Here is a 10,262-nt window from a genome sequence, read left to right as displayed (position 1 = left end):
GGGGCCCATAAAGCCACTAATGCTCAGGCTCCACCCTCCATATTCTGAATTAAAAAATAAAACAAACAAAAACTTGCTAGGTGATTCTGATGTGCATTCTGGGTTGAACACAGCTATTCTAGAAGAACTGTATATTGTAGCCTCTCAGGAAACTGCTAGAATTTTGCATGTGGGGAGTGCTAGGGGAAGCAGATGAATGCTGAGAAATGATGATCCAGGACTGAACTGAGGTCTAGATAAAGATTAGAACTGTTTTCAGTACACCTGACACATTAAGTGCTTCCAATACTTTGATTAAATGTTCTTTATTTGATGCTTTTGTGTGCACAACACTATAAGGAGTTGCCCAACTCACCAAGTCAGCCCCTTCACACCCTTAGTTAAGGTGGCCATTAAGGGGCCAGGAGGTGGCAATCAGTAAGCTGCCTCCTGCCTAACCCTCTTTCTCCAACCATTCTCTATAGGCCCCAGCGTAGTTGCGAGCCCTGTGGAGATAAAGAAGGGTGAGAGACGGACAGGAATGACAGGTAGTCCCCATCACCTCCCAGCTAGCAGCCATACCTCCCCGTACCCAGTGTATCCAAGACTCCGGGCCAGTTGCATGGCCTGGAGGCCCCGCTTGCCCATCTGACAGAAGAAAACGAGATGCTCATCTTCCAGCTTTGGCTTCTCAGCAGAGTACAAAGCCTGGAAGGCAGCTGGCTCCATCTGCAGAGCACTCTCCAACTCAGACACTGGAGGAGTGGAGAGGGTAGAAGGGAAAGCCGGCAGTTTGGCACTCAGGTTCGGAAGCTGGGCCTGGAAAGGCTGGGTCCTGAGGGCCCCCAAACAACATATGATAGCCATCCCCTACCCCCACCCCAATTTCAAGAACCAGAAACCAACGACTTTTGAATGCGAGCCACTCCCCAAGCCGTGAGGAGGCAGGGCGGCATGCTCCCTCAGGCGTCCGGACTTGGGGAGGTCAAGAGAAGCTGGTCTGCCCCTGTCCTCTCCACCTGCTGTCTTCTCAAACTGGATGGGCCAGTTCCGATGCCAGGATCCGCCTCCCATCAGTCCTTCCTAGGAGGCTGAGGGCTGGCTCCCGGGAATGCAGGACCCCCATAATCAGTGCCTTCCCCATTCCATCCTAAATGAGGTCCCACTGGCAAAGACCCTCCTGAACGGCTCTATTCCACCACCTGGGCGTCCCCTCTCCACCCTATACCCGGGATGTTGAGCGCCCCTGGGATGGTCCCAGCTGCCGCCTCCTCCCGAGAGCGCACGTCGAAGAGTCGGGCCCGGCCGGAGGCTAGGAGTGAACGGAGTTCAGGGAGCGAGACCGTCGGCGCTGAGGAAGGGGCGCGACAGCCTTCAGGAGAGGGGGCCTAGGAGTCACGGCCGCCACGGTATCCCCTCACCTGGCAGCGCCCCTCCCCGGTAGGGTGTGCACGAAGATCCCTCAACCACGCCCCTTCGCTCCCCCACCCCACTCCCTGCCACGCCTCAACTCAGGGGGCCAAGAGGACCGCCGTCCCAGGCATCCCCCACAGGTACCTCCAGCCATGGTGCGCACAGCAACTGCGCGTCTCCAGAGTGCGGCCCCGGCCCGCCCTCTCGGAGCCTGCAGCATCTCCCGCTCCCTCCAAGAGCTGAGACCGGATCCGGAAGCGAGGGCACCGCCTCCCGCACCGCCCCCGCAGCACCTGTTCGGGGCGCCTCTAGCACCAGCCCACAGCAGAAGCCCTTAACATTCTGTAGCGTGGGCCAAAAACGACATACCAGTCTGGCACAGGAACCAGGCCTCTGGGTAATAAGTGCAGGAGCAGCACCCCACCCTGAACTTAGCACAGCCCTTACTGGTCAAAGAGCAATGCCCCTCCCTTCCAGCCTGTGGCCCCACAAAAGGAAGAAAAACAGACAACTGTGGCTTTGAACAATTTTATCCTTAAAAAAAAAAAAAAAAAAAAAAAGGAAAGAAAAAAAAAAAAGACCCCCATAAGGGGGAAGGCCCCAAGTGGACCCCTGCCTGTTGTTCTCTCCGGCTTCAGAGACGTCTGCATAGGCCTCAGCTTCTCGCTGGCCAATCTCCTCTTCATGGGCACCAGCCACTGCTAAACATCCTTCCCCCACTTCTTGTGTAAGCTTGCTCCCCTGAGCCACAGGGTGCACCTCTAAACCTCAGCTCCAGGGAAAGGAAGAACCAATGGAAGTGCCAGAGTCCTGGGACAAGCCAGAGCATCACCTGTCAGCAGCCCTCTGCTGGGCACTCTAAGCAAGTACAGGACAAGCCCCCCAGTTTAGTGTGTCCAGTATCCAGCATGGAGGCAGCACATGCATTGTGCGAGAGGAGCACAAGGGCCCAGGGGTTGCATGGTGGGGGTGGGCAAGGCTGTCAGTGCACCTCCACATTGTGTGTTTCACACCACTGCAGGCTGCCATATCCCAGGGCCTCAGTTCAAGGACACACCTTCTGAACTTCCCCCTGTCCCATGCCAGAAGTGGGCAGTGAAGGAAAGGGGCACAGGATTAGGCTGTTGCTCCTGGGCTATCTGCAGTTCTTGGGCCCAAAGCCCCTGAATCCCCACATTTAGTTGCTGTCATTCTTGATGACGACCTCTAATCCATGGTGCCGCAACTGAGCTCGAAGCAGCAGATTCTTGTTTTTAAGATCTTCCACCTGACATGGGAAGGAGGCAGTAAAGGGAATGGGTAGTAAAGTTGGCACTACCAAGCCCCTGAATGTATTCAGACATCCACTGGTAAGGGGGAAAAGATGAAGGCCTCTCCATGGAGAACAAAGTAGAGGGTGTCAAACTGGGTCAGTGGCTAGCAGAGCTGAGAAGGGCTGCACTGGGCGTAGGAGTCTGACCTGTTGTCGAAGCACGTCGTTGTCCAGCTGCAGTTGGTCAAGCCCCTGCAGTTCTTCAGACAAGCGGTGGTTACTCTGCCGAAGCTCCTGGATATAATCACAAGCTTTGGATAGAATCCCACCTTTACTCTGCAAGATAAGGTCAACAAAATCAGGACTAGGATTTCAGATACCCAGCTTGCTTTCCAAAAGTAGGTTCATACTTTGGACCTCATTTTCCTCTAAGGAAGGTGGTATAATATCTCCCAGAGATACAGGAACCTCAGGGAGAGATAAGATTATTGTCATGTGTGCCCCTCTTTCTACCATTTCTGGAAACAATACCAGGAGACAGAATTCAGGCATCCTGCCCACTACCAGGGTCTTTCCATGACCTGGCCAGACTTGGTGCTCTCCATAGAGCAGTCTGGGATTATCTTGGAGAGCTGCACGATCCAGTTGTTGATCTTGTCTCGGCGGCGGCGCTCCACTGTGGGGCAAAGTGGAGGACAAAGTGACTCAGTGAAAACTCGCCACAAGTCCCAGAGTAAAATTACCTAACCCTCCTCCCCTCAGACATCACTGCTGAGACCACACCAGACAGCTCCTAGCTCCACCCGGATCATACCTACCTTCATTATGCTGAGCCCTGCGTTTCTCATCCCGAGTCGTCCGGGGAGCTTCTGACTTCCTGACAATAGAGCCCAGGGTGGCCAGAGTAAGAAGACAAAAGTCCATGACTGGAGTTTGGGGTTAAGGAATTATACAAGATTTAGCAGGCACTAGGACCGCTTATGGGTAGCTGGGTGTGTTGTCTCACACCTGTAATCCCAGCACTTTGGGAGGCCGAAGCAGGTGGATTACTTGAGGTCAGGAGTTCAAGACCAGCCTGGCCAACATGATGAAACCCTGTCTCTACTAAAGATACAAAAATTAGCCAGGGGTGGTGGTACACATCTGTAGTTCCAGCTACTTGGGAGGCTGAGGCATGAGAAACGCTTGAACCCTGGAGGCAGATGTTGTGTGAGCTGAGATCACGCCACTGCACTCCAACCTGGGTGACAGAGCAAGACTCTGTCTCAGAAAAAAAAACAAAAACAAAACCAAAAAAAACCACTTAAGAAATTTGAGAAGAAACAAGTGTCACTCACGGGGAATAAGGGTGAGTCCTAGGGGCAATTGAGCGCTGGCTTCCTCCCTGCAGTACTTCTTGTGGTGACATCATCACAAAGAATTGACCTGCGAAGATGCAGGGTAGGTTCTGTCAGGACATGGGTAGGAACCTCACCAAGTCCTGAGGTGAAGACCTTGGGCCCCTCCTCTAAAAAGAACATGTTAATAGAAGAGCAGCCCCGGACTCAGTGCCTGCCCAGATCTTAATGATCACTAAGAGTCATGAGTGAAGGCTCACTGCCCACCAGTCATGTCCCACAGCCTATTCTAGCCCTTTCAGCCAGCATCCTCATGCAGTATCTCACCAGTGCCAGGAGGGGTCGCCTGCCCCAGCAGTGCCTCTGAGCCCTGGGTAGTAACAACAGCAGCTGTACTCCCCGATGTGGTACCCCCTGCCCCATCTCCCACTGCCGTGCTGGGGAAGTAAGTATAGTGCGTCTCAGCAGCTGTCCCCTCCGTGTCAACTGCATCATCACTGGTGAAAGCACCCTGGATCACCGCCTGGGAAGGGGAGCAAGAGAACTGATTCTGGTAACAGTCAAAAACTTCTTCCCACTACACCACTCTGTAGCTTCTATCCCTTGGGGTGGGGGGTAGGGTGGAGAGGGAGAGAGGGAGAGGGGGAGATGGAGAGAGAGGGAGAGAGAGAGGGAGGGAGAGAGAGAGAGTGAGAGAGAGAGACAGAGAGAGAGACAGAGAGAGGGAGAGAGAGGGAGAGAGAGGGAGGCGGGGGAGACAGAGAGAGAGAGAGAGAGAAACATCCAGGAAAGAAGAGCCTAGTGCTTTGGGACAAGGCAGCCCTAGATGCCTCACTGTTCCTACCTTCACCCCCATCCTACTAATACCCTTCTTCATCTTACTTCTCAGAACTCTAGTCACCTCCCCAGCCCATACCCTGTACCTGGGTCATTGATTGAGTGGCAGGGTAGCCACTGATGGCACCAGTTCCCTCAGTTTGGCCATCCAGCTGCCCCTCAGACACCTGGATCACCCTGTACATCACCTAGAAGTGTAGAGGAAGGCAGAGGGAGGGAAAGAGAGAATAAAAGATTAAGTGTTGGGAATCCTAGGGCCCCTCATAAAGCTTCCCTTGGATAGGGCCCCAAAACAAAGTCCTTCAGAGACACGGATTGAGCCATTCTCCCTTCTTTCCCCACACAGAGGTTTCAGCATACACCTAACCTCACACCAGTCTCTACTCCAGTATCAGCACCCCCTCCCCTGAAACAGTCCACTATTTCAACTCATCCTCCAAGCCAGGTCTCTCCAAGACATGTTCAATTACCTCCCTCAATCCCAACCCCAAATAACACCTGCAGCCACCTGGCCCCCTCCCTTACCTGGCCCCCATTCTCAGTTCGGAAGACGTACTTGACGTTGGGGTCAGGGAAGGTGGCAGCTGACTGGATGCTGGCAATAGCCACACTGGTTGGGTCTTCCCCAGTAGCCACTGCACCTGAATTAAAAGAACAAAAGAAAAGTCTGTGAGTTAACTGCCTTTCTACCCCCCTTCCACGTGCATGTCACCGAAGGAGGAGGATGCACAGGAGATGGTCTGGTGGGGGAGGAAGGGAGGCCATGATGGGTTCTTAGTCTTGGTTCTGTCTTTAGCACTCACCTTCCTGAATCTGCACTGTCCCCTCTTCCGTTTCAGCTGTTTTCTGCTGCCTGTTTGTGGTGAAAGGAGAAAAGGAAGAGTATGGGAAGAAGTCAATGAGAAGCTCACTGGCCCAGTAACATATGGCTGCAAACTCATTGGCATTCCCAACAGAAGCTGAGTTAGGTTAGAATAACAACTAGTGTTTGCTGTTTACTATGTACATAAGCACTAAGCTAAGTACATCACATGTACTTATTTAATACGAAAAACAACACCATGAGATAGATAGCACTATTTCCATTTTATAGATGAAGAAACCAAATCACACAGTAAGTGATAGAGTACAACCTGAATCCAGGTCTGCCTGACTCCAGAGGCAGTGCTCTTGGCCATTTTGCATTCTTCCAGGCCACCCATCTTTCATCCCAGACCCTACCTCTTCTTCACTCACCCCTTCATCTCTCTGTGAGGGGGCACATCCGATGAACTGGTCCTTTTTTGGAGGTCTTTGTATCTCCTGATTCACAGGCCTGAGTGCTAAGTCCTGGTAGAAATCATGAAGTTTGCAGTGAGTCTAGGAAACAGAACAGTATCTCTGGTTCTAGAACTTAGGTTCCATGAACACACAGCCAGGAAAATAACCCAGTCATCTGCAGGGGACAATCAGCCTCCACCATACTGATGTTGAGGACTGGCCTACAGTGATTGAAAAACCAACTCTACAAATAGTGTTCCTCGTCCCTCCATTATCACTCCAACTCCTGGTGGAGAGGGGATAATTATACTGGAAGACAGAAACAACGCTTTTTTTTCGAGACAGAGTCTCGCTCTGTCACCCAGGCTGGAGTGCAGTGGCGCGATCTTAGCTCACTGCAACCTCTGTCTCCCGGGTTCAAGTGATTCTCCTGCCTCAGCCTCCCAAGTAGCTGGGATTACAGGTGCACATCACCATGCCTGGCTAATATTTGTATTTTTAGTAGAGACGGGGTTTCTACTAAACCATGTTGGCCTGGCTGGTCTCAAACTCCCGACCTCATGATCTATCCACCTCGGCCTCCCAAAGTGCTGGGATTACAGGTGTGAGCCACTGCACCCGGCCGAAACAACACATTTCTCTTTTTTTTTTTTTTTTGAGACAGAATCTTGCTCTGTTGCCCAGGCTGGAGTGCAGTGGCACAATCTCGGCTTACAACCTCCGTCTCCTGGGTTCGAGCGATTCTCCTGCCTCAGCCTCCTGAATAGCTGGGATTATAGGCGCCCACCATCATGCCCGGCTAATTTTTGTATTTTCAGTAGAGATGGGGTTTCACCATGTTGGCCAGGTTGGTCTGGAACTCCTGACCTCAGGTGATCCGCCTGCCTCAGCCTCCCAAAGTGCTGGGATTACAGGCGTGAACCACTGCACCCAGCCAACAACACATTTCTTTTTTTTTTTTTTTTTTTTTTTTTTTTTTTGAGATGGAGTCTTGCTCTGTCGCCCAGGCTGGAGTGCAGTGGCCGGATCTCAGCTCACTGCAAGCTCCGCCTCCCGGGTTTACGCCATTCTCCTGCCTCAGCCTCCCGAGTAGCTGGGACTACAGGCGCCCGCCACCTCGCCCGGCTAGTTTTTTGTATTTTAGTAGAGACGGGGTTTCACCGTGTTCGCCAGGATGGTCTCGATCTCCTGACCTCGTAATCCGCCCGTCTCGGCCTCCCAAAGTGCTGGGATTACAGGCTTGAGCCACCGCGCCCGGCCAACAACACATTTCTAAATGGATCATTATTAAAGCTATTATGACCTGCCATGATGGCAGCCTCATGGGAATCAGGAAGGGCCATGTATTGGCCCCACCATCAAAATATACCGTGTAGGCCGGGCGCGGTGGCTCAAGCCTGTAATCCCAGCACTTTGGGAGGCCGAGACGGGTGGATCACGAGGTCAGGAGATCGAGACCATCCTGGCTAACACGGTGAAACCCCGTCTCTACTAAAAAATACTAAAAAACTAGCCGGGCAAGGTGGCGGGCGCCTGTAGTCCCAGCTACTCTGGAGGCTGAAGCAGGAGAATGGCGTAACCCCGGGAGGCGGAGCTTGCAGTGAGCTGAGATCTGGCCACTGCACTCCAGCCTGGGCGACAGAGCGAGACTCCGTCTCAAAAAAAAAAAAAAAAAAATACCGTGTTATGGACACTGATACTTCTTCCAGTTTCTCAGCCACATATTGTCTACCAAGACATTTCTGTTCTCAAACCTAGGAAGAGGAAATCTCAAGCCCACTACCACTGGAAGAATGTCCCTGACCACAAAGACTAGACTTGGCCTTTGGGCCCCATTCTACTGACAGGACTCTTGTTTGGGGGTATTCCGATTTACATAATCTGTTAGAAACCCTAAAGCCCAAGTGGATCCTCTTCAAGCACCCTCTATTTTATTCATCAAGCCTTCCTGTAGAACAACACAGTTGCTAAAATGTTGCTATGACAACTCCAAATCAACTGAGCCTCAGCAAGAAGGGGTAAAAAAAAAAACCGGGTTCTGAAGAAGAGACAAAGGGGGAAGAATCCACCTACAAGCTCTGCCTTAGGACCCTGACACCCAGCCAGAGGGCAGGAAAAACAAAGAGCTGGGCAGACATGCCTCCAGAAAGAAACAGCTACACAGTACAAAGCAGTAAGATAATCCCAACACAAAAGGGGCAAGATTTTTAGAAATTCTCTACCCATAAGGTCCTCCAAACCTTTCCTATCCAAGGAAAATTTTCAGTGGATAAGCCTTGGAAAGACTGCGTCCGAGGAAAATGTTGAAAAAGGAACTGAAAGTGAAACCGTCCAGAGGAAGTAACGCTGCAAGGAGATCCCAGTCGATAAGGGGAAGTAGCACTAGTGTTTTGGGACCACCTACATTTCCATCTTCAAACCTGAAGAGGAAATGCCCTGCGAAGCTTGCCGCGCTGACTGCAGGGGAAGGCAACGAAATAGAGGGCCCGACACAGGAGGCATCTCTATTGGCCACAGCTGTCAGCCGGGGCAGTCTCTGAGGACACCCAGCAACGGGGTCAGGGTACTTATTCAAATCTTAGTTGTACATCCGGAAGCATTTCCTAAGCATTAGGGATCTGTGACACGGAAACTGGAATGGGACGTTGTGTTGTGCACGCTCAGGACAGAAGGGCCCAGTAAGAGCCCTTGCTAAGTCTGGACACAAAGGGAAAAAAATCTACTCCCAAAAGAAGTCAGGCGCCTAGACCTTGCCTGAGAATGAGGCGTCTCCCTGCAGGCTCTCCAACCAGAAGGCGCTTACGGAGCCGAGCGCCTGCCAGGCGCGAGCCCGGGAGCCTGCGCCGTGACCCGCAGCCCGGCAGTCTAGCCCCGCGCCCCAGCTGCTCCGCGGAGGAGGCAGGAAAGGACATCGGGGACTAGGGAGCTCAGGCGCCCGGTGCCGGCGGCTGCGGCCCACAGCTGGACAGCGCAGGAGGGCTGGGACGCTCGCGCTCGGGGGCAGGGAGTTTGGCCCACAAAGCAGGGTAGAAGATAAAGAACCAGCACAACCACCCCCCCGCCCCGCCCAAAACAAAGGCTTCCTCCCCAGCAGTGTTCTCTAACCAGAAAAAAGGAAACAAAATCAAAGCTGCCCTGCCTTGCCAGTCCACCTAGTTTCCAGACTTCTGCCCGGTCCTACACTCACCGGCCAAGGCCGTCTCAGCCGCCGATTTTCTCCAACTGTGTTCTCCCTCTCCCGACCTAGGTAGCCCCATAGACAGCTGCTCATGCGCACTTCCAGCCCGCAGCCATGTTGGTGAGGGGCGGAAGTGTCGCTCTCGCCCCGCCCACAAACTCAAACTCAGAGACGCCCCACTTCCGCTCACTCCATCTTGATGAGATGTGGTGTTTGTGGGATTTCTGTGAAGCTGAGAAGCAGCCGTGTCCTGGAGTATGTAGCTGAAGTCCTGGCCACTTTCGACAAGAACGGGAAAGAGACGACTAACTTGTACTGACATCTTAGTGCTGGCAGGGCATTTTTTTCATTCCAGGAAGAAAGAGTGAGAGAATTCAGCTGAGATCAAGGGAGGGACGTCCGACGGAGGCGCCATCTTTAACAAGGGCTATTTGGGAGGCCATCTTGGCTCAGGGCGTCTTTTTGAAAGATTACCTACCGCTAGAGATTACGACCTATCAGGGCATGCATAGAACTGGGTATGTTCCTTGTTATTCGCGTCAGCAGTCACTAACCCAAAGACCCCAAAGCTTCTAGTTTTCTAAAGGCTCACACTTTATGTGACAGGAATCTTGATTCCTATTCTTCTCAATCAAGACCTACCCTAAATGGATTTGGAGTAGTGTGGTATAATGGGAAGAATTCAAACTTGGGGACGAGACAGATCCAGGTTTCAAACCCATCTCTGCCGCTTCTTACCTCTGAGACCTTTGGCAAACATTTTGACTTAATTGAGCCTTAGTTTCCTCATCTATAAACTGGAGATACTAGCACCAACCTTCCAGAATTATGTGGATTAAATAAAACAAAGGACATAGATTTTATGAGCACAGGCTACTACTTAGTCCAGTTCCTGGCACATAATGAGCATTATGTAAATATAAGTTTCTCTTCCTTATTTCGTGACCACCATGAACCTAGCTCTAGTTTCTAGCCACTAGTCTCCATGACAACAACTGAGGAAGAG

At 52.1% G+C, this 10,262-nt stretch overlaps 2 protein-coding genes across 7 annotated transcripts; both read right to left on the bottom strand.

Moving 5' to 3' along the window:
• Positions 1-289: 289 nt before the first annotated feature.
• TSTD1 (thiosulfate sulfurtransferase like domain containing 1) lies at positions 290-1,685 on the bottom strand. 3 transcript variants are annotated; one of them, XM_033195786.1, is made up of 4 exons: positions 1,537-1,685; positions 1,208-1,330; positions 572-734; positions 290-485 (listed from the first exon to the last, which is right to left on the bottom strand). In XM_033195786.1, exons 1-4 carry the CDS (start codon positions 1,610-1,612, stop codon positions 434-436), a joined length of 414 nt encoding a protein of 137 aa, XP_033051677.1. In that variant the 5' UTR covers positions 1,613-1,685; the 3' UTR covers positions 290-433. The 3 variants fall into 3 exon arrangements, with proteins under 3 accessions (XP_033051677.1, XP_033051678.1, XP_033051680.1); XM_033195787.1 differs by having other exon boundaries at positions 1,208-1,291; XM_033195789.1 differs by lacking the exon at positions 1,208-1,330.
• A 221-nt stretch (positions 1,686-1,906) lies between these two features.
• USF1 (upstream transcription factor 1) lies at positions 1,907-9,422 on the bottom strand. Of its 4 annotated transcripts, none has more exons than XM_033195781.1 (11): positions 9,266-9,422; positions 6,055-6,147; positions 5,622-5,671; positions 5,344-5,459; positions 4,905-5,006; positions 4,309-4,504; positions 3,982-4,069; positions 3,463-3,521; positions 3,226-3,320; positions 2,852-2,980; positions 1,907-2,659 (listed from the first exon to the last, which is right to left on the bottom strand). In XM_033195781.1, exons 2-11 carry the CDS (start codon positions 6,060-6,062, stop codon positions 2,570-2,572), a joined length of 933 nt encoding a protein of 310 aa, XP_033051672.1. In that variant the 5' UTR covers positions 6,063-6,147; positions 9,266-9,422; the 3' UTR covers positions 1,907-2,569. The 4 variants fall into 4 exon arrangements, with proteins under 4 accessions (XP_033051672.1, XP_033051675.1, XP_033051673.1 ...); XM_033195784.1 differs by having other exon boundaries at positions 1,915-2,659; positions 5,375-5,459; positions 9,266-9,385; XM_033195782.1 differs by lacking the exon at positions 9,266-9,422 and adding an exon at positions 8,319-8,445 and having other exon boundaries at positions 1,915-2,659.
• Positions 9,423-10,262: the final 840 nt, after the last annotated feature.

This window comes from Trachypithecus francoisi, unplaced genomic scaffold, assembly GCF_009764315.1.
Source record: "Trachypithecus francoisi isolate TF-2019V2 unplaced genomic scaffold, Tfra_2.0 Lachesis_group5, whole genome shotgun sequence".
NCBI classification, from domain to species: Eukaryota; Metazoa; Chordata; class Mammalia; order Primates; family Cercopithecidae; genus Trachypithecus; species Trachypithecus francoisi.
Note: the sequence above shows the minus strand (reverse complement) of the source record. Positions and strands in the feature narration are given on the sequence as shown.